Consider the following 26,282-nt stretch of genomic DNA (forward strand, 5'->3'; position numbering starts at 1 on the left):
GGCGCAGTCAATATCAATCACTGTTTTCCCTGTTGCCCTGAAAATCACAATATCTCTTTTCATCCCTCAAGCTCTTTTCACTACCATAATGTGTCTTTAGAATGACACTGGCATCAGCCTGCTTCCGCTGTCTGAAGTCCAGAAAGCTTAAAAACACATTTCAGGATTCTTGAACCTTCCTCCCCTTCCGTTTTCCTACTGCCTCCTCCCTCCTCCCTCTGCATCCATTCCGCCCCCTCCCCAGATTCTTTTCAATTCTTCCAGCTTTCCTGGCTGAGTAAACAGCATTCACTTCTCTGTTCTAATGCAGCTCTCCAAAGTAAATGTTGACAACCCTATCTGATATTCCTGAGATTTAAGAACTCATTAAAGAGATACACATAAAGAAATGCTTTTACATGTGGGTAATACATCAAAGGTTGAAAGGAATGTGGAAACTGCTATGACACGGTGTGTTGATGAGCAGGGCCTCACTCTGTATCAGAATATCTCCCCGCTCTGCCCTCCCTTGACCATTGGCTCCTGCCTCCCCCCACCACATAGACACATGCATCCTTTGCTATCCCATGTTAAAAGTATGTGCGTGCACAGCTACCTACCCTTACAGTTAAGAGCAAATGCCCTTAAAAGAAAATGCCACTTCTTAGATATCTTTTGGCACTCCTGGTTCTGAGTACTTAATACATTGCTTTGGGATGAAGGAAAGAACAGAATGCTCTGTATATGATTACCTTTTATCTTTTTGAAAACTTGAGTGGACTAATTCTTGCAGATAAATTTTAACGATGGGCATTTAGTTGTAGATGTTACCACAGATGAATATTTGGAATATTATGTTTCTAAAAGAGTATTGATTGTTTTCTACCTCCTTTTATTTACTTATTTTTTAAAAATTCAGATTGTAGCCGTCTGCAGAGAGGCAGCTCTTCTGGCTCTGGAAGAAGACATTCAAGCCAATCTCATCATGAAAAGACATTTCACTCAGGCCTTGAGCACTGTGACACCTAGAATTCCTGAGTCATTGAGACGTTTTTATGAAGATTATCAAGAGAAGAGTGGGCTGCATACACTCTGAGAAAATATATATATTCAAAATGATGAAAATCCTTTCCAGAGAAAATTTGTTTCTTTTTAAAATTTTTTGAGTGTTAAAAAAATTTTTTACTAGGCAAAATGTTTGAATTATATTCAGTAGAATTTAGGGGCTTTGGTTCTTACGGGTTTTCAACTCATGTAAGTACAGTGACAATATCTCTGAGCATAAGTTTCAATTAGTTTTATCTGGAAATTTGTGGTGCGGTTTAAAAATCAAATGTTTAGCGTTTTCATTTGTGACCTAGTCTGTTCATCCCATGAAGCAATTTCTTTTTCCAGAATCTGTTTGAGTGTCTTTCTAAAAATCTGTTTTTGAGTGTCTTTCTAAAATGCCAAACGTGTTGGCATCAATTTTATACAGGGATATAAAAAAATGTATGTGGATAAATTTTTTTTAATCTTTATTTTTGAAGGCCAGTCAGTAATTTGGCCCAATGTGCCAGCCAGGCTTATGTGGCCTTGTTTTCAAATATGCATATATGTGTTATTAAAATTCACAGATGCATTTTTGCTTTAGTCTTCTTAATCTCTACCTATGGCCAAAAAAATTTTTTGAGAGATATTTTGAATAATACAATGCCCTTTGAAAGTTAGAAAACAAAATGTAAGTGTAAGCCCACTCTAAGCCTAGAGCAGTAGGCTTGGGATTTTGTTGTTATTGTTTTGTCTTGTTTTTTTGTTTGTTTGTTTGTTTTTGAGACAGAGTCTCACTCTGTCACCTAAGCTGGAGTACAGTGGCACGATCTCAGCTCACTGCAACCTCTGCCTCCTGAGTTCAAGCAATTCTCCTGCCTCAACCTCCTGAGTAGCTGGGATTACAAGCATGCACCACCACACGCAGCTAATTTTTGTATTTTAGTAGAGACAGCATTTCACCATGTTGGCCAGGCTGGTCTCGAACTGCTGGCCTCAGGTGATCCACCCACCTCAGCCTCCCAAAGTACTGGGATTATAGGCGTGAGCCACCGCACCTGGTCAGGCTATTTTTCTTTTTAATAAAATGCTATTAATAAATCATATGATGCACTCATGTTTTTACTTAACATATTTTCAGGGTACTAGTAAACTTTTTAGTTCAAAGATAGACCAAATTGTAGTCTTTTTTTTTTTTTTTTTGAGACAGGAGTCTCGCTGCCCTGTCGCCCAGGCTGAAGTGCAATGGCACTATCTAGGCTCACTACAAGCTCTGTCTCCTGGGTTTACTTACGCCATTCTCCTGCCACAGCCTCCCGAGTAGCTGGGACTACAGGTGCCCGCCACCATGCCGGGCTAATTTTTATTTTTATTTTTATTTTTATTTTGTATTTTTAGTAGAGATGGGGTTTCACCATGTTAGCCAGGATGATCTCGATCTCCTGACCTCGTGATCCGCCCGCCTCGGCCTCCCGAAGTGCTAGGATTACAGGCATGAGCCACCGCTCCCAGCTGCCAAATTGTACTCTTAAGCATATTAAGTTGCATTCTAAATATGTATATTTATGCTTCTTATTGTTTATCCTCAGGATTTCTTCACACTTTATTACTTCATAAATACTCTTGAAAAAGCTTTCAGAAAGTGATTCTCTGACTTCAGATCAGAAACTGGCAATGGGAAGAATGTGCACTTAAACTTGATCGCTGTAGCTCTTTGAAAATTCCCAGAAAGACAGATCAGACAAGAAATACCTGATTATCAAAATAATGGGCTATACAGTTTTGTAGTGGCATATGTTCCTTGTTGTTTGTTTGTTTGTTTGTTTAGAGACAGGGTCTTGTTCTGTCACCCAGGCTGGAATGCAGTGGCACAGTCATAGCTCACTACAGCTTCAAACTCCTGGAGCTCAAGTGATCCTCCTGACTCAGCCTCCTGAATAGCTAGGAAAACAGGTGCACACCACCATGTCTGGCTAATTTTTTTTTTAAACAGAGAGAGAGTCTTGCTGTGTTGTCCAGGCTGGTCTCCAACTCCTGGCTGCAGGTGACCCTCCTGCCTCAGCTTCCCAAAGTGCTGAGATTACAGGTGTAAGCCACCATGCCCAGCCTGTGGTGACATATATTCTAAAGTCACATCTCAAATATTTCATCCTCAAATATATTTACATCCTCAAAAATACCAGATTTTCAAGACAACACTGGTTTACCAGTACATAAACCCACCCAGGGGTCAAAGAATATTACCATTTAAAACTGTGTTGTCAAATACAATAACCATTCATTATATCTGACCATTTTAATTAAATTAATTAAAATTAAATAATATTTATGAACTAGTTTATCAGACATATCAGCCACATTTCAAATGCTTAGTAGCCACATATGGCAAGGGTCTGCCTCACTGGAGAGAGTAGAAAACATTCCCATCATTCAGAAGGTTCTCTTGGACGCTGCAGATCTGGAAAATAAGACTTCCATATCGAAATAAATACCTCAAAACTTTTATGCTCTGTGTTCCCTTTAGTTGTTATTTACATAGAAAATCATGAAAAGAGAGAGGACCTTACCTTCTTCCCTATTAAATATATGGCTAAGGGCATAAGAAAATAAGAGGAAAACTTATCCCTCAGGGCCTAAACAAGAAAATGAAAGAAATCTCATTCCCAATAAAATAAAAACCAGAAGCTTGAAATGACCCTGGGGCAGGAGGCTGGGTGGTGGGGAGGAGGGTAGCAGTCCCAATCAACAAGTTTAGATATTAATGGCCACTCAAAGCCCTCAGCCCATATAACATGAAGTTACAACTGAGCTCTGCACGTAATGCTCAAGCTCTTTAATAACCAACACTCTCAGCACAAGGGTAGACAAGAAAAGAAAAATCTCCTGCTGGCCAGGAAGACCACAAGGAGCCTTTCTGACTTGGCCTGTGCTTTTGATTTTTAAAACATTTTTAAAAAGAGGCCTCTCGAGGCCGGGCGCGGTGGCTCACGCCTGTAATCCCAGCACTTTGGGAGGCCAAGGCGGGCGGATCACGAGGTCAGGAGATCAAGACCATCCTGGCTAACACGGTGAAACCCCGTCTCTACTAAAAATTCAAAAAATTAACTGGGCATGGTGGCGGGCGCCTGTAGTCCCAGCTACACCGGAGGCTGAGGCAGGAAAATGGCGTGAACCCGGGAGGCGGAGCTTGCAGTGAGCTGAGATCCGGCCACTGCACTCCAGCCTGGGGGACAGAGCGAGACTCCGTCTCAAAAAGAAAAAAAAAGAGGCCTCTCTGAGAATTCTGACTATGAGCTTACCTGCCCATGGCTTCAGGATTTGAATTCACACTGCCTTCAAATTCATGAAACCTCAAAACCTACAAATTAACTTAAAAACGTGGAGCCAACCTACAAATGCCCTGGAGGTAACTAGCACTTGCACTAGTTAGAGGAATGTATCCTCATCTCACAGGATTCCAAAAGCTAATGCCCAGCTTACCAAGGGCTTGTAATCTCACAGGATGTGAAGCAGTGGGGCCTCAGATCTGCTGATGGGAGCGTAGATTGGTACAACCACTTTGGAAGGCAACTAGCTATCTAGCAATGTTGAAGACCCTATAATCTAATGGTTCTCCTAGGTGCATATCCCAGAGCAAGTCTCACGTTAGTGCAGTGAGATAGCGAACAGGAAAGTTCCTAGTACTATTATTTTTAAGTAGTAAGAACCTGGAAACAATCTAAATATCCATCAATAATAGATTCATATGATAGGCATACAATGGAATACTGTGGCAATAAAAAATATTTGGAGCTACATATGAAATAGGGATGAAACAGATGAACAAAGAATAATGTTTTAGAAGAATATGATATTTAAAATTTGAAGCATGAAAAATATATGTTTATGGGGGCATATATAGTGGAAGAATAAATGAAAAGAAAAGTACCAAATACTGGCAAAGAATTTCCTCAGGGGAGAAAAGTCAAGCTGCTTCAATTGTGTCAGTAATGTTTCATATCTTAAGGTGGACGATGGGAATATAGGTGCTGATTTAATATAGTCTGTACTTTTTGTGTACCTAAATATTTCATGATAATTTTTTAAAGATGGGCCTTAAACCAATACAGTCATACCATTTAACTCAGTTCCATGAATTTACAATGCAATCCACAGTGCCCACAACCCCATGTTTCTGGAAAATCAGGAGTACTGGGTACAATGGAATAAAATGCAAGAAGGCAAATAAGAGATCAGGCTTTTAGGACCTAGGAAACAAATTGAGAGAAATTTGTTGCTGAAAGTAATGTCTAGATGACACTCTCATTACCTGACAGGATGGGAGACATTATGTCTGGGAATAAGATATCTATTTCCATAGCCCTTTAGCCCTGCAAAGGAATTGGAAGTTATGAATTTTTAAAGATTTTAGAATATTATATCTTTAGTCTCTCATAAGCCAGTTATTTATATCTCCACATAGCCCATTATTACCATTGAAAAGGCATGCAATTCTTCTATTTGAAGCTTGTTCCCTTTTTACAAAAGAACTGGTAAAAATCTGAGTCACACAAAAGAGCAGGTCAGGTGTCACTAATAACAGTTTACCTCAGCTTCATCTCTATGAAGGTTTTACTTCTAATCCCAGAGTCTCATGTTTATGTATTTACAAGAGTGTATGAAAGCTGGGCATGTTGGCACACACCAGTAGTCCCAGCTACTCAGGGGGTTGAGGTGAGAGGATCACTTGAGCTCAGGAGTTTGAATCCAGCCTGGTCAATGTAGCGAGATCCTATCTCTTGAAAATAAAAAAAAAGGGAAAACAGTATATGATCCTATTATTTAGGTTTGTGTGTGATAGAATATATGGTATGTAGTTCACAGAAAATTTAAGTTCAGCAAGGAAAGAAAATGGCCAGCTTCCTGTCTTAGGAAGACAATTTACTTTTTGGCATCTGTTTGGTCGAAAGTTTGCCTTTGATCCAGATTCTTTCGGATGTCAGGGATATTCACATTGACATGTCTTTTCAGTGTTCCAGGAGATTTTAGTTTGAATAGTACAATTTTTTCTTCTTACAACAAAACTTAGAGCGGCTTCTAACTTATTTCTTCATGGCCAAGAAACTATCCTAACTTAGCCTGATAAATATTTAGTTCTGTCTTATTTCTAATGTGTAAAACAGGTTTTAAAAATAATATATAGATTTTGCATTTATAAAAAAAGATTTAATTTATAGAACCAAACTTGAACATATGTTTAATTTAGCCTAATCAGAAGGTTACAGAAAAAGTTGCTGTAAAGATAGAATAAAAGTGTTGTACTGGTCTGTTTTTACTGAAGTTCCAGAATGTGAGGTTATTAGAGTCTTGGCTTATTGTGTCATGTTTTCCTGAATGCTTCCTTTGATGATGAGCACACAGCAAAGCATCCTTTGATATTATGTATGGATTAAATTAACACTGGTTTCCAAATGTGGTCCACATAGAAATTCTAATGTTACAAAATTGCCTTTCTTCCTTGGATTTTCATTATAACAGTTGTGTGCATACATAGACCTTTTACCTAATGTCTTTATCAAATATACCCCTTACTCCAATAAATTTTAGCAGAAAGAGATGTTATAGGGTTTTGAGAGTCCTACAAAATCATATGGAAATTTGTAGACTCCTCTTTCAGGATTTAGTGATAAACATTTCTGGAAGGATGGTTCCTTTTTCAGGATTTAGTGATAAACATTTCTGGAAAGATAGTTAAGTGTCACACCCACACACAGCAAAACCCAAGGATATGAAAATTAAAAACAAAAATAGAAACATAGAATTCATCTATGCTTAAAATAGGGAACAAATATAACACATATTACAGATTTCAATTTTGGACCAACTTAAAAAGGATCCAGGAAGTTTTACATGTACTGTGCTTGACAATACATTCAATGTGATAGGAAATACCTTGTTTACTTGGTTTCAATACACCATCAATTGTAAGCCTCACTATTTAAAAACATCTTCTAGAAAAAAGATAAAGTACTATAATATTGATTTGCATGTTAGTAGTATTACATACTGATTCCAGAAACATTAAAATGTGAACAATATGTACAATAAAAATCGATGAAATACAGTTAAATGCAAAGGAAATTGACATGCAATAATACATTCAAATATTTTATCATACACCCACAGCCATTTAAATATTACTTGCACCCAACATAATTATAGGCAATAAGAAAATTGCAACAAGCAAATAGGAGAATTAAAGATACTGAATGCAGATTATTTTGGGGCAATGAATAATCACAAAGCGAAATATCCCAAATGAAAATAGCAGGGGAACTATGCCAAAAATGTGGGGCGAGGGGGAAGGTTGGGAGGAGGAGAGAAACAAAACATCAAAAGAAAGCTGGGGTACATTTGGAAGAAGGAACATTTTCTGAGGAAAGAGGAAAAAAGTTTAGAATACAATGGCTTTGAAGTCTCAAAAAAAGTTAAGAAAACATGGATGATGTGATTCAGAAGATAAAATAATTGAGTCAGATTTAAAGAGAATTAACAGCAAAGGAAAAGGATTAAGAAGAAAAATAATACTCTAATGTAGCCTTTGATTCAGAAGTTCCACATCAAACCATTTATCATTCAGATATACTTCCACAATTACAAAATGATATGTATAAAAATTTTTCATTACAGCTTTGTTAAAATATTCGACACAATTCAATTATCCATAAGGGCTATGTAAATAAAGTATGGTACATCCATATAATGGAACATTATGCTGCTATAAAAAAGAAAAAGTTATGACCTAGTATAGACATTATCTCCAAGATACAGTGGATCTGAATACTAACTAATAACAAATATGTTTAAACTCTGCAAATAGAGAATGCACATCATTTTATACTCATGATACATATAACTATAGGGTACATGCACACACATATATAACAATGTATTTGCTAAAGTAGATATGGTGCAGAATGTACTTTATAACTACCATGACATAAAACTAAAGTAATGTAGAAACAACAATTACAACAAAAATCAACCAATTAAAAGCTCAAAACTAATTTTTAAGTGATTCCTTAAAGAAGAAATCGACATCAAAATTGGAGAATATCTAGAAAATAATAATGAAAGTACTGTATGTTAAAATCTACGGGCCACAATTAACATTCTACACAGGATAATTTCTACACCTGAACGCTTTCCTTAATAGAATAAGATCAACTGAATTAAGCATTCTACTAAAAACTTAACATTTTTTTAAAAACTACACAACCCCAAAAAATGTAAAAGCTGAAATCAATAAATTAAAAAACAGTAGAAGTGGTCAGTCCAACAGCTCATTCTTTGAAAAACAAACTCTAAAACAAAACAAATCATTCTTTTTTGTGTTCGACAGAATGATCCTCCAAGTATGTCCATGTCCTAATCCTCAGAACCTATGCATGTGTTTGTTATGTAGCCTTCAGATGGCAAAAGGAACTTTGCAGATGTGATTACATTAAGGATCTTGATAGGAGATTCGCCTTAATTTTTCTAGTAGGCCCAGTGTAGTCACAAGGATCCTTATGTGGGAAAGATGGAGGCAAGAGAATCAGTCAATGAAGCCAAGGTCAGAGAGAGAGATTTGAAGATGCTCCACAGCTGGATTTGAGGATGGAGAAAGTGCCCACAAGCCAAAGAAAGCAGGTGGCCTCTGGAAGCTGGAAAAGTCTAGGAAAGGGATTCTTCCCTAATGCTTCTAAACCACAGCTCTACCAACATCTTGATTTCAGCCCCATTTTATAGACTCATTTCAGACTTCTGACCTCCAGAACTGTGAGATAATACATTTGTGTTTTAATCCACTAATTTGTGATATGTTATAGCAGAAATTGAAAATTACTACACTTTCTAGATTGCTTTTTAAAAGATAACAAAAACATCTGTAGCATTTTGATATACCAATGACAATCAAGCTGAGAATCAAATCGAGAACACAACCCATTCACAATAGCTACAAAGAAAAAGTAAAATATCTAGGAAGATACTTAACCAAGAAGGTGAAAAATCTCCACAAGAAAAACTACAAAACACTGATGAAAGAAATCATAGATGATACAAACAGATTGGGGAAAATGCCATATTCATAGATTGGAAGAATTAATATTGTGAAAATGACCATACTGCCCAAAGCAATCTACAGACACAGTGCAATCCCTATCAAAATGCCAACATCATTTTTCACAGAATTAGAACAATCTTAAAATTAATATGTAACCGAAAAGGAGCCCAAATAGCCAAAGCAATCTTAAGCAAAAAGAACAAAGCTGCTGGCATCACATTATCTGACCTCAAACTATACTACAAGGATATAGTAACCAAAACAGCATAATATTGGTATAAAAACAGATCAATGGAACAGAATAGAGAACTCAGAAATAAAGCCACATATCTTTGATAAAGCCAACAATCTTTGACAAAGCTGACAAAAACATACACTGGAGAAAGGACACCCTTTTCAGTAAATGGTGCTGGGAAAATTGGATTGCCATAAGTGTAAGAATGAAATTGGACCCCTACCTCTCACCATATACAAAAACCAACTCAAAGTGGGTCACAAACTTAAATGTGAGACCTGATACTGTAAAAATACCAGAAGAAAACCTAGGGAAATTTGCTGGACATTGGTCTAGGCAAAGAATTCATGACTAAGACCTCAAAAGCACAAGCAACAAAAACAAAAATAGACATACGGGACTTAAGTAAACTAAAAGGCTTCTGCAGAACAAAAGGACAGAGTGAACAAACATTCTGAAGAATGGGAGAAAATATTTGCAAACTACGTATCCAACAGAGAACTGATACTCAGAATTTACAAGGAACTCAAATAACAACAGCAACAAAATAACCCCATTTAAAAGTGGGCAAACTGGTGGGAATATAAACTAGTACAACCACTATGATCCAGCAATCTCACTAGTGGATATCTACCCAGAGGAAAATAAATCATTATACGAAAAAGATACTTGCTCATGCATGTTTATAGCAGCATAATTCACAATTGCAAAAATGTGGAACCAACCAAAATGCCCATCAATCAACGAGTTGATAAAGAAACTGTGGGGTGTGTGTGTGTGTGTGTGTGTGTGTGTCTGTGTGTGTGTGTGTGTGTGTGTGTGTGTGTGTATACCATGGAATACTGCTCAGCCATAAAAAGGATTGAATTAATGGCATTCAAAGCAACCTGGATGGGATTGCAGACTGTTATTCTAAGTGAAGTAACTCAGGAATGGAAAACCAAACATCATATGTTCTCACTTATAAGTGGGAGCTAAGCTATGAGGATGAAAAAGCATAAGAATCACACAATGGACTTTGGGGACTCAGGAGGAAAGGATGGGAAGGGGGTGAGCAATAAAAGACTACAAATTGAGTTCAGTGTATACTGCTTGGGAAATGGGTGCACCAAAATCCCACAAATCACTGAAGAACTTATGTAACCAAATACTACCTGTTTCCCAAAAACCTATGGAAATAAAAAATTTTAAAAATAAAAAGTGAGCAAAGAACATGAATAGACATTTTTCAAAAAAAAAAAGAGAAATGATCAACAACCATATGAAAAAATGCTCAACACCACTAATCATCAGAGAACTCCAAATTAAAACCACAATGAGATATCATCTTACCCCAGTCAGAATGGCTATTATTAAAAAGAAAAAAAAAAAGACATTGGTGACGCTGCAGAGAAAAGGGAGTGTTTATACACTCTTGCTGGGAATATAAATTAGTATGTCTGTGGAAAACAGTATGGAGATTTCTGAAAGAACTACCATTCAATCCTGCAGTCCCCCTACTGGGGATATACCCAAAAGAAAAGAAATCGTTATGTCAAAAAGATACCTGCACTCATTATGTTCATAACAGGACTATTCACAATAGCAAAGGTATGGAATCAACCTAAGTGCCCATCAGCAGATGAGTGGATAAATAAATTGTGGCATATATTTTACCATGGTATACTATTCAGCTATAAAAAACATTGAAATATCTTTTGCAGCAACATGGATGGAACCGGAAGCTGTTATCTTAAGTGAAAATTCAGAAAAATACTGCATGTTCTCACTTCTAAATGAAAGCTAAATAAAGCACACACATTGGAGACTTGGAAGTGTAGGAGGGTGGGAGGGGGTGAGGGATGGGAAATTACATAATTGGTACAATGTACAGTATTCGGGTGATGTTTATACTAAAAGCCCAGACTTCAACACTATGTGGCAAATCCCTGTAACAAAACTGCACTTACAGTCCCTAAATTTATACAAAAATAAAGACAATAAAACCACAAATAAAATTATTAAGAAGGAACCACATTTATGAAGGAAATAAAAAGTTTGGTTACCTATGCTAATAAAAACACTGGTGATGTTTTTGTTGTTGTTTTTGTTTTTGAGACAGAGTCTCGCTCTGTCACCCAGGCTGGAGTGCGGTGGCACGGTCTCAGCTCACTGCAACCTCCACCTCCCAGGTTCAAGGGATTCTCCTGTCTCAGCCTCTTGAGTAGCTGGGACTACAGGGGCCTACCACCACGCCCGGCTATTTTTTGTATTTTTAGTAGAGATGGGATTTCTCCATGTTGGCCAGGCTGCTCTGAAATTCCTGACCTCAGGTGATCCACCTGCCTCGGCCTCCCAGAGTGCTGAGATTACAAGCTTGAGCCACCACGCTCGGCCTGAAATTGATTTTTATACAGCTACTTCTCAAAACATCCTTCAGCACAGATGACTTTATATGCAAAAATTTTTTCAGATTTTTCAACCCAGTCATTGTTATGCTATTTTAATTGTTGATGGCATAAAGAAAAAGCAAGTTTTTCTAGTTCTTGTTATGACTAAAATGGTGCTAAGCCCCCTTTCAGTAACTATGTATCGAAGTCTCTAAAAGAAGGACCTAAAATTATTACTCAAGTCAAATAATCATTTAACATATGAATAAATAAAAGTAGAAAACAATAAGTTGGTCTTGGAATTTAACATCATTTCTCATTTTAAAAAAAAGTAAGGATAACATTAACATGTTAAGAATAATACTCCTAAACCAATAGCTAATAACATAAATATCAGAAGCTAGAACGAAGGTCCATTATCACCACTTTTGTTCAGTATTCTTTGAGCATAAGTCAATGCAGTCCAACCAGGGAATAGAGTCAGAACCCCAAAATAATTAACTGAAGGATTATGTAAATATGTCCCCATACCTAACTGTTGTAACAAAATAAGGTCACATTTCCTTTAATATTCAATTTATGTCTGAGTCTTTCTCCCACCAATCACCACAAGCCCCTTCTACCAATTTCACTTCCTCAAATACTTTCTGGGACTCACTCCCTGATTAGTTCTTTAAGTTTGTTAAGTATATGTTGGCAGGAGCTTAACACCTGCTCTCCACTGCCAACTTCACCCCCATTCCACATTCTTCCCCAACCTGATAAGCCACTCCGCATCCCCAGGCCCCTGCTGCTGCCTGCTAACAAGCTCCTCCAGGTCTGCCCACCATGAACATCATAATGTTATGGTGCAGAGTCGTTTCATTCAATTGTCTCAAGCATTTTCATTGTAGAAAGAGATCTTTCTTTTTATTTTTTAATAACTAAAATTTACGTTGACTTTTTTAACCAAGAATCTTTGCCTCCAAGATAAATTTTTTCTCTATCTTGAGAACAACAGTAAACAACATCAGGAAGTTTTAAAACTGCTTTTAGATTATCACGGTTCCAGAAATGTTGTATTTTGTATTTCAGTCTTAAAGGAGCATGTTCCCTTTGTAAGCCCTGGAGTTCAGTAAACTGGATTCTTGGCTAGTGTCTCCACAAAGTGGATACGAAAAGGAAGAGAATGTAGACACATCAAAAGGACACCTCGTCAGTTGAGAAAGGCCTATTCAAGAAGCAGTAACAGAGGATCATGAGGATGAACCAATCCAGTAAAGGCCCTTGAATGTAGTTCCTAGTGGTTCATTAGTGACCTTTAAGGAAGCAGTATCAATGGGATCATGAATAAAGGGTAAATAGGGGTTGCACTATGAGTTACATAATTTGTTTTTTCAAAAATTGTTAATATAACAAGTGTGTCAGTTATTAAGTTCTCCTATCCCCAAACCCAAGCTTCTAAACTTTGCTTTGGGGTGTAAGGCGGACACTAGACAAGTAGGAAGGAGGAACTTGTTCCTCTTTGTTTCCTGCAGACCCCACGGGTCTTTCCTGCTTGTTTCCTAAGCATCCCCTGACCATGGTATTTTTTTCCCCTTTTTAACCCTGACAGTAGCAGTCCCCTCCCACAGCAATGACTGAATCCAGCTTTTGCAAATTCAGCCTTACTGTGCTTTCCCTTCCCCTACACATCCCAACACTGGGAGAGAGAATGTTTGTGGGTGTGGATTCTAAAGGTATTAGACCAAGGTGGATTTAATGCAACACTGGAATCAGCTGAATTTATTGATATAGTTGCATTCACCAGAGATTCTGGATTAAATGTTTTAGTTTGGATAGCTGCAAGTGGCTCTATTAGGTTACTTTTTAATTTACTTATTTACTTGTTTGTCTGTTGCTTATTTTGCCTCACTGCTCCATGTGGCCAGGGATTTTTATCTGTTTTATTTGCTGCTATATTTTGGCATCGGAATCACACCTGATATACAGTACATAATAAATATTTGTTAAAGGAATAAATAAATGAACACTATGCTGAAAGTAAAATTAGGGGAAATATTTACTTGGTCTTTTCTAGTCTTCTGAAAAGGCTTGCCAAATAATTTCATGCCACATTAACTATTTGGCTGTAATAATTATTGCTCGTGATGATCTTAATATATATGTGCCCTTTTATTTTAGGAAGTATTTTGATGCATGCCGGGCTTAAAACCTAGATGACAGGTTGATGGGTGCAGCAAACCACCATGGCACATGTATACCTATGTAACAAACCTCTGCACATGTATGCCAGAACTTAAAGTAAACAGAAAAAAAAAAAGAAAGTAATTTGTTTCCTGCATTCATCAGTTGTTCAAATATTGCCTTTAAAAAGCACACGGTCAAAAGCTTTTCTGAAGGCTCTCATGACATAAACAACTTAGAAACAAACAAAAATATACTCGACAATATTCAGACTTGGAAGTAAGTTATATAAGCTGGTTCCACCATAAGTGTACATCTTTATTTCCCACCAGCCTCAAACAGTGTCTCCTACATTGCCAAACACGTTGAACCTTTAGACTTTATCCAGTTTCCAGTAGAAAGTCAGTGTAAGGTACTGAGTTCTAAGTACCTTAGATGGTAGAACTAAGGTACTGAGTTCTACCGTCTACCATCTATGGCGCTTCTCCCGTTTCTAATCTCATGGCATTCTTTTAGCTGAAAGCATGTCTTTCCTCTCCCCAGGATGCCAGTTTTCAGTTTGGTATTCACATGAAAGACCGTGAGTTCACTTGGTTGGTTGTCTGAAACTTGGGCTCGACAATGGCCTATGTTTAATAAGACTGAGACCCCAGAGCTTTCCTGGCATAATGAAGACAAAGGACGCTAGCCCTAGATCCAGACCTAGTAAGTGGCAGAGACAGGAAAGATCACAGGGTTCAGGGCCTCAGGTGGGCTTGACCCTGGATAAGAGCACAAAGAAATTTCCTGTGGTTACAGTGGGGAAGGCAGGGTAGAGGATAATGGGGCAGATGGAGAGCATTTGGCAGAAACATAGGACTGTTTTTCTCAATGAAATAGGAAGCAGAGCTCTCAGCTGAGTATAGGGATGAAAGAGATTTTGGAGGTTTGAGAAGAGAGAGTGAATGGCCCATAAATGTGTAGGAAGATGGCCAGGCAGCACTAAGGGCCTGCTGAGGTCAGTGGTCAGGAAATTAGGGCACAAAGAATTTTCTGTCATTGATCAAATTCTTACATTTCATCTCAAATTCATGTCTTTTTTTTTTTAGTTTTCCTGAATCCAGTCCCCAATTTCATCTCCAATTTCCATTATAAGTGAAGGAAAGTTATTTGGCCTCTATGCCAAATCTTAAAACATGACATTCTTTTTTCTTTGCATATTTCCAGAAAAATATTTCTGTGGCCTTCTCTGCTTCACCTCCTCCATTTAACTTCTCAGTAGGAGTTCTTCAGAAAAGTTGATGAGACTGATTGAGCGAATGGAAAAGAACCCACTGGCTGAGAGTCAAAGAAGGATGTTGCCATTCCAGCTGCTCCAACTAAGACTTCTGAGGTTCAATCTAGAGAGAAATCAAGTCCTGTGCCTCCCAGATTCACCTTGAACAAGTCATCACTTTATCCTTCCACATCGCTCTCATTTTAGCAATAAAATATTAAGTAAAAGCTAGGAGTTGGAGGAATCATTCAAACAGATATTAAAACATTACCACACATTTTTAAACATTTCTTAAATCACAAAGTCCCAACTTCTGTAAAATTTTGAGATTTGGGTAGGTTTTTCTCACAAAAAGTTGATGTACCTAAAAATATATTACAGTAATGTTATAGCACAGAGTTGGGCTATACTAACCCAAAGAATTGTAAGGATTTTTCCAGTGGCTTTGGGTGTACTTCGTACTTTTCACCCTCTTGGGGTGGGTGCAAGTTCATCATTGCAGAGCCCACTAGCCCTGGAAACAGTCCAGTAGGATCAAGGACATTTGTCCAATTCTCTGGGCAGAAGTTGTCCATCATTGTCTGCCTGTGTCAGTTTCTCCTCTGGTTTTAGTGAATGGGAAGGTCCACATGCCCCTATTCTTTTCTCCCCTTCACTGGTGATTCACTGGAGGTGGAGAATGACGGCCTTTCCCATCTCCACCACCAGTTTAGCTGTCAAGCTTTCTGTATACACGCACATCTCGTTTTATTGCACTTAGCCTTACTGTGCTTCATAGACACTAAATTTTTACAAATTGAAGGTTATGGCAACCCTGCATTGAACAAGTCTATTGGCATTGTTTTTCAATAGCATCTGCTCACTTTGTGTCTGTATTACATTTTGGTTATTCTAGTAATATTCCAAACTCTTTAATTTTTATTATACCTGTTATGTTGTTCTGTGATCAGTGCTGTTTGATGTTATTATTGTAATTTTATTGGGGTCCCATTGACCACATCTGTAAGATACAGAGAACTTAATCAGTAAATGTGTATGCTCCAACTGCTCCACCAACCAGCTCCTCTTTCCCTCTAACTGGGCTTGCCTGTTCCCTAATATACAACAACATTGAAAGTAGGCCAATGAATAACCCTACAATGTTCAAGTGTTCAAGTGAAAGAAAGAGTCATACATCTTCCACTTTAAATAAAAAATTAGAAATGATTAAGCTTCATGAGGAAGGCACGTTGAAAGCCAACACAGGCCAGAAGTTATATCTCATATCTCTGGCACCAAACAATTAACCAAATTGTGAATGCAAAGGAAACGTTCTTGAAGAAAATTAAAAGTGCTACTCCGGTGAACACGTGAATGCTAAGAAAGCAAAACAGCCGTATTGCTGATTTGGAGAAAGTTGAGTAGTCAGGATAGAAGATCAAACCAGCCACAACATTCCCTTAAGCCAAAGCCTAATCCAGAGCAAGGCCCTAACTCTCTTCAATTCTCTTAAGGTGGAGCGATGTAAGGAAGCTGCAGAAGAAAAGTTGGAAGCTAGCAGAGCTTGGTTCATAAGGTTTAGGAAAAGAAGCCATCTCCATAACATAAAAGTATAAGGTGAAGCAGCAAGTGGTGAGGTCAAAGCTGCAGCAAGTTATCCAGAAGATCTAACTAAAACTATGCAGCCAGAAAGGAGAAGTCAATTCCTGGCTTCAAAGCTTCAAAGAACAGGCTGACTCTCTTGTTAAGGGCTAAGGCAGCTGGTTACTTTAGGTTGAAGCCAATGCTCATTTGAAATTCCAGAACTTCTAAGGCTCTTAAGATTTATGCTAAATCTATCCTGCCAGTGCTCTAAAAATGGACAGCAAAGCCTCGCTGACAGCCCAACTATTTACAGCATGGTTTATTGAATATTTCAGGTATACTGTTAAGATCTACTGCTCAGCAAAAAAGATTCCTTTTAAAATATTACTGTTCATTAACAATGCACCTGTCACCCAAGAGCACTGATGGAGATGTACAAGGGCATTAATGTTGTTAATGTTGTTTTATTATTATTATTATACTTTCTTTTCTTTTTTTTTTCTTTTTTTTGAGATGGAGTCTCTGTTGCCCAGGCTGGAGTGCAGTGGTGCAATCTCGGCTCACTGCAACCTCCGCCTTCTGGATACAAGTGATTCTCCTGCCTCAGCCTCCGGAGTAGCTGGGATTATAGGCACCCACCACCACACCCCACTACTTTTTGTATTTTTAGTAGAGATGGGGTTTCACCATGTTGGCCAGGATGGTCTCCATCTCCTGACCTCGTGATCTGCCCACCTCAGCCTCTCAAAGTGCTGGGATTACAGGTGTGAGCCATCGTGCCGGGCCTTATTATTATACTTTAGGTTCTGGGATACATGTGCAGAACGTGCAGGTTTGTTACATAGGTATACATGTGCCATGGTGGTTTGCTGTACCCACTAACCCATCATCTACATTAGGTATTTCTCCTAATGTCATCCCTCTCCTTACCCCATCCCCCAATAGGGCCTGGTGTGTGATGTTCCCCTCCCTGTGTCCATGTGTTCTCACTGTTCAACTCCCACTTATGAGTGAGAACAGGCAGTGTTTGGTTTTCTGTTCCTGTGTTAGTTTGTTGAGAATGATGGCTTCCAGCTTCATCCATGTCCCTGCAAAGGACATGAACTCATTCTTTTTTATGGCTGCATAGTATTCCATGGTGTATATGTGCTACATTTTCTTTATCCAGTCTATTATTGATGGGCATTTGGGTTGGTTCCAAGTCTTTGCTATTGTGAATAGTGCTGCAATAAACATCATGTGGATGTGTTTTTATAGTAGAACGATTTATAATCCTTTGGGTATATATCCAGTAATGGGATTGCTAGGTCAAATGGTATTTCCAGTTCTAGATCCTTGAGGAATCGCCACACTGTCTTCCACAATGGTTGAACTAATTTACACTACCACCAACAGCGTAAAAGCATTCCTATTCCTCCACATGCTCTCCAGCATCTGTTGTTTCCTCAGTTTTTAACAATCACCATTCTAACTGGCATGAGTTGGTGTGAGATGGTGGTTTTGATTTGCATTTCTCTAACGACCAGTGATAATGAGCTTTTTTTCATGTTTGTTGGCTGCATAAATGTCTTCTTTTGCGAAGTGTCTGTTCATATCTTTTGCCCACTTTTTGATGGGGTTGTTTGTTTTTTTCTTGTAAATTTGTTTAAGTTCTTTGTAGATTCAGATATTAGCCCTTTGTCAGATGGATAGATTGCAAAAATTTTCTCCCAATCTGTAGGCTGCCTGTTCATTCTGATGATGGTTTCTTTTTCTGTGCAGAAGCTCTTTAATTTAATTAGATCCCATTTGTCAATTTTGGCTTTTGTTGCAATTGCTTTTGGTGTTTTAGTCATGAAGTCTTCACCCATGCCTATGTCCTGAATGGTATTGCCTAGGTTTTCTTCTAGGGTTTTTATGGTTTTAGGTCTTATTTTTAAGTCTTTAATCCATCTTGAGTTAATTTTTGTATAAGGTGTAAGAAAGGGGTCCAATTTCAGTTTTCTGTATATGGCTAGCTAGTTTTCCCAATACCACTTATTAAATAGTGAATCATTTGACCATTGCTTGTTTTTGTCAGGTTTTGTTAAAGATCAGATGGTTGTACTTGTGTGATGTTATTTCTGAGGCCTCTGTTCTGTTCCATTGGTTTATATTTTGCTACCATTACCATGCTTTTTTGGTTACTATAACCTTGTAGTGTAGTCTGAAGTCAGGTAGCATGATGCCTCTAGCTTTGTTCTTTTTGCTTAGGATTGCTGTGGCTATATGGGCTCTTTTTTGGCTCCATGTGAAAGAAGTAGTTTCTTCTAATTCTGTGAAGAAAGTCAATGGTAGCTTGATGATAATAGTTTTGAACCTGTAAATTATTTTGGGCAGTATGACCAATTTCACGATATTGATTCTTCCTATCCATGAGCATGGAATGTTTTTCCATTTGTTTCTGTCCTCTCTTTTTTCCTTCTGTAGTTGTCCTTGAAGAGGTCCTTCACATCCCATAGCAATTGTGAATGGGAATTCACTCATGATTTGGCTCTCGGCTATTACGGATGTATAGTAATGCTTGTGATTTTTGCACATTGATTTTGTATCCTGAGACTTTGCTGAAGTTGCTTATCAGCTTAAGGAGTTTTGGGCTGAGATGATGGGGTTTTCTAAATATACAATCATGTCATCTGCAAACAGAGACACTTTAACTTCCTCTCTTCCTATTTGAATACACTTTATTTCTTTCTGTTGCCTGACTGTCCTGTCCAGAACTTCTAATACTATGTTGAATAGGAGTTGTGAGAGAGGGCATCCTTGTCTTGTGCCGGTTTTCAAAGGGAATGCTTCTGCCTTTTGCCCATTCAGTATGATATTGGCTGTGGGTTTGTCATAAATAGCTCTTATTATTTTGAGATATATTTCATCAATACCTAGTTTATTGAGAGTTTTTAGCATAAAGAGGTGTTAAGTTTTATCGAGGGCCTTTTCTGTATTGATTGAGATAATCATGTGGTTTTTGTCTTTGGTTCTGTTTATGTGATAAATTACATTTATTGATTTGCATATGTTGAACCAGCCTTGCATCCCAGGGATGAAGCTGACTTGATCGTGGTAAATAAGCTTTTTGCTGTGCTGCTGGATTTGGTTTGCCAGTATTTTATTGAGGATTTTTGCATCGCTGTTCATCAGGAATATTGGCCTGAATTTTTTTTGTTGTTGTTGTGTCTCTGCCCGGTTTTGGTATCAGGATAATGCTGGCCACATAAAATGAGTTAGGGTGGAGTCCCTCTTTTTCTATTGTTTGGAATAGTTTCAGAAGGAATGGTAGCAGCTCTTCTTTGTACCTCTAGTATAATTCGGCTGTGAATCTATCTGGTCCTGGGCTTTTTTTGGTTGGTAGGCTATTAATTACTGCCTCAATTTCAGAACTCGTTATTGGTCTATTCAGGGATTTGACTTCTTCCTGGTTTAGTCTTTGGAGGGTGTATATGTCCAGGAACTTATCCATTTATTCTAAATTTTCTAGTTTATTAGTGTAGAAGTGTTTATAGTATTCTCTGATGGTAGTTTGTATTTCTGTGGGATCAGTGGTGATATCTCCTTTATCATTTTTTATTGTGTCCATTTGATTCTTCTCTTTTCCCTTCTTTATTAGTCTGGCTAGCAGTCTATCTGTTTTGTTAATCTTTTCAAAACACCAGCTCCTGGATTTATTGATTTTTTGAAGGGTTTTTTGTGTCTCTATCTTGTTCAGTTCTGCTCCAAACTTAATTATTTCTTGTCTTCTGCTAGCTTTTGGATTTGTTTGCTCTTGCTTCTCTAGTTCTTTTAATTGTGGTGTTAGGGTGTCAATTTTAGATGCTTCCTGCTTTCTCATGTGGGCATTTAGTGCTATAAATTTCCCTCTAAACACTGCTTTAGCTGTGCCCCAGAGATTCTGGTACACTGTGTCTTTATTCTCATTGGTTTCAAAGAACTTATTTATTTCTGCCTTAATTTCATTCTTTACCCAGTAGTCATTCAGGAGCAGGTTGTTCAGTTTCCATGTAGTTGTGCGGTTTTGAGTGAGTTTCTTAATCCTGAGTTCTAATTTGATTGCACTGTGGTCTGAGAGACTGTTTGTCATGATTTCCATTCTTTTGCATTTGCTGAGGAGTGTTTTACTTCCAATTATGTGGTCAATTTTACAGTAAGTGCAATGTGGTGCTGAGAAGAATGTATATTCTGTTGATTTGGGGTGGAGAGTTCTGTAGATGTCTATTAGGTCCACTTGGTCCAGAGCTGAGTTCAAGTCCTGAATATCATTGTTAATTTTCTGTCTCGTTGATCTGTCTAATATTGACAGTGGGGTGTTAAAATCTCCCACTATTATTGTGTGGGAGTCTAAGTCTCTTTGTAGGTCTCCAAGAACTTGCTTTATGAATCTGGGTGCTCCTGTGTTGGGTGCATGTATATTTAGGACAGTTAGCTCTTCTTGTTGCATTGATCCCTTTACCATTATGTAATGCCCTTCTTTGTCTTTTTTGATCTTTGTTGATTTAAAGTCTGTTTTATTAGAGACTAGGACAGCAACCCCTGCTTTTTTTTTTTCCATTTGCTTGGTAAATATTCCTCCATCCCTTTATTTTGAGCCTATGTGTGTCTTTGCACATGAGATGAGTCTCCTGAATACAACACACCGATGGGTCTTGACTCTTTATCCAATTTGCCAGTCTGTTATTTTAATTGAGTCATTTAGCCCATTTACATTTAAGGTTACTATTGTTATGTTTGAATTTGATCCTGTCATCATGATGCTAGCTAGTTATTTTGCACATTAGTTGATGTATTTTCTTCATAGTGTCATTGGTCTTTATATTTTGGTATGTTTTTGCAGTGGCTGGCACTGGTTTTTCCTTTCCATATTTAGTGCTTCCTTCAGGAGCTTTTGTAAGGCAGGCCTGGTGGTGACAAATCCCTCAGCATTTGCTTGTCTGTAAAGGATTTTATTTCTCCTTCACCTATGAAGCTTAGTTTGGCTGGATATGAAATTCTGAGTTGAAAATTATTTTCTTTAAAAATGTTGAATATGGGCCCTCACTCTCTTCTGGCTTGTAAGATTTCTGCAGAGAGATTTGCTGCTAGTCTGATGGGTTTCCCTTTGTAGGTAACCTGGCCTTTCTCTCTGGCTGCCCTTAACATTTTTCCTTTGTTTCAACCTTGGTGAATCTGACAATTATGTGACTTGGGGTTGGTTCTTCTCGGGGAGCATCTTTGTGGTGTTCTCTGTATTTCCTGAATTTGAAGGTTGGCCTGTCTTGCTAGGGTGGAGAAGTTCTCCTGGATAATATCCTGAAGTGTTTTCCAACTTGGTTCCATTCTCACCATCACTTTCAGGTACAACAACCAATGATAGGTTTGGTCTTTTCACATAGTCCCATATTTCTTGGAGGCTTTGTTCATTCCCTTTCTTTCTTTTTCTCTAATCTTGTCTTCTCACTTTATTTCATTAAGTTTATCTTCTATCTCTGATATCCTTTCTTTGGCTTGATTGATTCAGCTATTGTACTTGTGTATGCTTCATGAAGTTCTTGTGCTGTGTTTTCCACCTCCATCAGATCATTTATGTTCTTCTCTAAACTGGTTATGCTAATTAGAAATTCCTTTAACCTTTCATCAAGGTTCCTAGTTTCCTTGCATTAGGTTAGAACATGATCCTTTAGCTCAGAGGAGTTTGTTATTATCCACCTTCTGAAGCCTCCTTCTGTGAATTCGTCAAACTCATTCTTCTTCCAGTTTGTTCCCTTGCTGGCAAAGAGTTGTGATCCTTTGAAAGAGAAGAAGCATTTTGGAATTTTCAGCACTTTTGTGCTGGTTTTTCCTCATCTTTGTGGATTTATCTACCTTTGATCTTTGATGCTGATGACTTTTCGATGGGGTTTTTGCATGAGCATCCTTTTTTGTTAATGTTGATGTTATTGCTTTCTGTTTGTTAGTTTTTCTTCTAACAGTCTGCTGCTGATCTAACTCTCCTGCAGGTCTGCTGGAATTTGCTGGAGGTCCACTCCCAACCCTGTTTGCCTAGGTATCACCAGCGGATGCTGCAGAACAGCAAAGACTGCTCCCTGTTCCTTCTCTGGAAGCTTTGTCCCAGAGGGGCACCCACTAGATACCAGCCAGAGCTCTCTTCTATGATGTGTCTGTTGACCCCTGCTGGGTGGTGTCTCCCAGTCAAGAGGCACAGGGGTCAGCGACCCACTTGAGGAGGCAGTCTGTCCCTTAGCAGAGCTCAAGTGCTGTGCTGGGAGATCCACTGCTCTCTTCAGAGCCGGCAGGCAGGAATGTTTAAGTCTGCTGATGCTGCGCCCACAGCCACCCCTTCCCCCAGGTGCTCTGTCCCAGGGACATGGGAGTTTTATCTATAAGCCCCTGACTGGGGCTGCTGCCTTTATTTCAGAGAGGTCCTGCCCATAGAGGAGGAATCTAGAGAGGCAGTTTGGCTACAGCAGCTTTGCCAAGCTGCGGTGCGTTCTGCCCAGTCCAAACTTCCTAGCAGCTTTGTTTACACTGTGAGGGGAAAACCGCCTACTCAAACCTCAGTAATGGTGGAAGCCCCTCCCTCCACCAAGCTCGAGCATCCCAGGTTGACTTCAGACTGCTGTGCTGGCAGTGAGAATTTCAAGCCAGTGGATTTTAGCTTGCTGGGCTCTGTGGGGGTGGGACCCACTGAGCAAGACTGCTTGGCTCCCTGGCTTCAGCCCCCTTTACAGGGGAGTGAAAGGTTCTGTCTCACTGGGGTTCCAGATGCCACTGGGATACAAAAGAAAAACTCCTGCAGCTAGCTCAGTGTCTGCTCAAACAGCCACCCAGTTTTGTGCTTGAAACTCAGGGCTCTGGTGGTGTAGGCACCTGAGGGAATCTCCTGGTCTAAGGGTTGCAAAAACCATAGGAAAAACGTAGTATCTGGGCCAGATAGCAGCGTCCCTCACAGCACAGTCCCTCATGGCTTCCCTTGACCCCTTGTACTTCCTGGGTGAGGCGACACACCACCCTGCTTCTGCTCACCCTCTGTGGGCTGCACCCACTGTCTAACCAGTCCCAAATGAGCCGGGTACCTCAGTTGGAAATACAGAAATCACCCACCTTCTCCATTGGTCTCACTGGGACCTGCCGACTGGAGCTGTTCCTATTCAGCCATCTTGCCAGATCCCCTAATGTTTTTATGCCTGCTAATAGAACACCCACTCTGCAGCCCATGGATCAAAGAGTAATTTAGACTTTCAAGTTTTATGATTTATAAAATGTATTTTGTAAATATCACTGCCACAGACAGTGATTCCCCTGATGGATCTGGGCAAAGTAAATTGAAAACACCTTCTAGAAAAGATTCGTAATTTTTGATGCCACTAAGAACATTCCTGATTCAGGGAAGAAGGTCAAAATAGCAACATTAACAGGAGTTTGGGAGAAGTAATTTGAGCCCTCCTAGATGACTTTGAGAGGTTCAGGGCTTCAATGGAAGAAGTAACTGCAAATGAGGTGGAAATAGGAGACAACTAGAATAAGAAGTAGAGTCTGAAGATGGAACTGAATTGCTACAATCTCAGGATAAAACTCTAACAGATTAGGAGTTGCTTCTTATGGATGAGCAAAGAAAGCAGTTCCCTGAGATGGAAGCTACTCCTGGTGGAGATGCTGCGAACATTGTTGAAATGACAACAGAAGATTTAGAATATTCCATAAACTTAGTTGATAAAGCAGGAGCAGGTTTTGAGAGGATTGTCTCCAATTCTGAAAGAAGTTCTACTGTGGGTAAAATGTTATCCAATAGTATCTCATCCTACAGAGAAATCTTTAGCAAAAGGATGAGTCAATCTATGTGGCAAACATCATTTTTGTCTTATTTTAAGAAATAGCCACAGCCACCCCAACCTTCAGCAACCACTATTCTGATCAGTCAGCCCTCATCAACGTGGAGGCAAGACCCTCCACCAGCAAAAAGATCACAACTCACTGAAGGCTCAGATGGTCATTAGCATTTTTTAGCAATAAAATATTTTTAAATTAAGACATGTACTTTTTGGCCGGCAGTGGTGGCTCACAAGTGTAATCCCAGAACTTTGGGAGGCCAAGGCGGGCAGATCACCTGAGGTCAGAAGTTCAAGACCAGCCTGGCTAACATGGCAAAACTCCGTCTCTACTGAAAATACAAAAATTAGCTGCACGTGGTGCCACATGCCTGTAATCCCAGCTACTCGGGAGGCTGAAGCAGGAGAATTGAACCTGGGAGGCAGAGGTTGCAGTGAGCCGAGATGGCACCATTGCACTCTAGCCTGATCAACAGAGTAAGACTGTGTCTCAAAAAAAAAAAAAAGACATACTTTTTTTAGGTATATGCTATACACTTAATAGACTACAGTATAATATAAATGTAGCTTATATGTGCACTGGCAAACCAAAAACATTCATGTGACTCTATCACAATGCCTGCTTTATTGCTCTGATCCAGAATTAAACCCGCAATATCTCCGAGGTTGCCTGTATCACAGTTCACGTTCTTCTTTTTCGTTTCCTTTTTATTGCTAGTTCGTTTCTTTACCATGGTCTTAACTGGCCAGCCCAAGTGGACTAAAGATGAATTCTATTAAAAAGCACACTGGGGAAGAAGGCAAAGGAATTTTGGCAAAATCACAAAATGGGGATAATAATACACCAATTGGAAGGGAATACTCACCCATCTTGTGGGGGTGCTGTGAGAATTAATTAATGTTTGTAAAGGCCTTTGAGTTCCATGGAGGGAAGGTGCCACCAGAGTGCTAAGCATTATTGTGAAGGGATTATGTGCACAAATACAATACCAGAAGCCAGGATATTACTAAAAATAAAGCAGAACTTTCTGTGAGGAAGGTAAGGAAGGAAATGCCTCCTTGAAAAAAAAGCTGAACCATCTTTTAATACAAATGCTTAGGCTACCCGGTAATGGAACAGCAAATCTGAGATTCTATTGTAAGTAAAGGATTATGTTTTCTCGGCATTGTCAAGGTGCTGTGGAACAAAACAAAATGACTGCTTTACGCAAAAGAAGGTTAGAGTCTTTGAAAAAGAGATTAAGAGGATGTTTGGCTATTGCACTGTGTAGTCCATCCAGGAGGAAAAGGCAACAGTAAAGGCGAATGTTTGTTTGCATTTTGGGGGAAGGGGTTTTAAAAATGGGGAAAAAAGGGAACTGTTCCAAATTAAAATAATTGTTGATGGTTGCTCCCAATAAATCTAGTAATGAAGATTAAAGCTTGTTAGAATCCTACACACATTTTTCATTTGCTTTTCTCTCTAAAAAGTACTTTATATCCTAGGTTTAAAGTAGCAGAAAAAATATATTCTTGCTTATGCATTTACAGAGAATGATCACATTAACATTGTTAAAAACAAAACAAAAACAAAACAAATAAAAAACTCTACTTTGTCCATATTATAAGTAATGTATGTTGCATTTAAGGAGTGGATTCTACCGTGTTTTTGAAATCCCCTTTAGGCATTTAGTTAACAAAACTTATAGCATAAATGGGAGCGAAATCCCTGATCTTCCTTTTCCTAACCCCTTTCTTTCTAGCCCTTTCCTCTCCCCAACCCCCTTATTTTATAACAAGGTCTGTG

At 38.8% G+C, this 26,282-nt stretch overlaps 1 protein-coding gene and 1 long non-coding RNA gene across 11 annotated transcripts in view; both read left to right on the plus strand.

Moving 5' to 3' along the window:
* Nucleotides 1-26,282, plus strand: part of AFG2A (AFG2 AAA ATPase homolog A) — a 396,759-nt gene that overhangs the window by 357,222 nt on the left and 13,255 nt on the right. For 6 of the 10 annotated variants that reach the window (XR_012435054.1, XR_012435050.1, XR_012435052.1 and 3 more), the window contains one exon: nucleotides 899-1,600. The exons of 3 other annotated variants lie outside the window; for them this stretch is intronic. Coding sequence is in view for 3 of the 7 variants with exons in the window: in XM_005555872.5 (XP_005555929.3) it covers nucleotides 899-1,075 (177 nt within the window). In the remaining 4 variants the exon portion in view is untranslated. Of the gene's footprint in view, nucleotides 1-898; nucleotides 1,601-26,282 lie in introns of those variants that run through there. One more of the 10 variants, XR_012435056.1, reaches the window with a different exon arrangement.
* LOC141410337 (uncharacterized) lies at nucleotides 1,389-4,835 on the plus strand. The gene is made up of 2 exons (XR_012435057.1): nucleotides 1,389-2,328; nucleotides 4,146-4,835. It is a non-coding gene; the product is annotated as an uncharacterized lncRNA (long non-coding RNA).

The sequence above is a fragment of the Macaca fascicularis genome, chromosome 5 (assembly GCF_037993035.2).
Source record: "Macaca fascicularis isolate 582-1 chromosome 5, T2T-MFA8v1.1".
Classification (NCBI taxonomy): domain Eukaryota; kingdom Metazoa; phylum Chordata; class Mammalia; order Primates; family Cercopithecidae; genus Macaca; species Macaca fascicularis.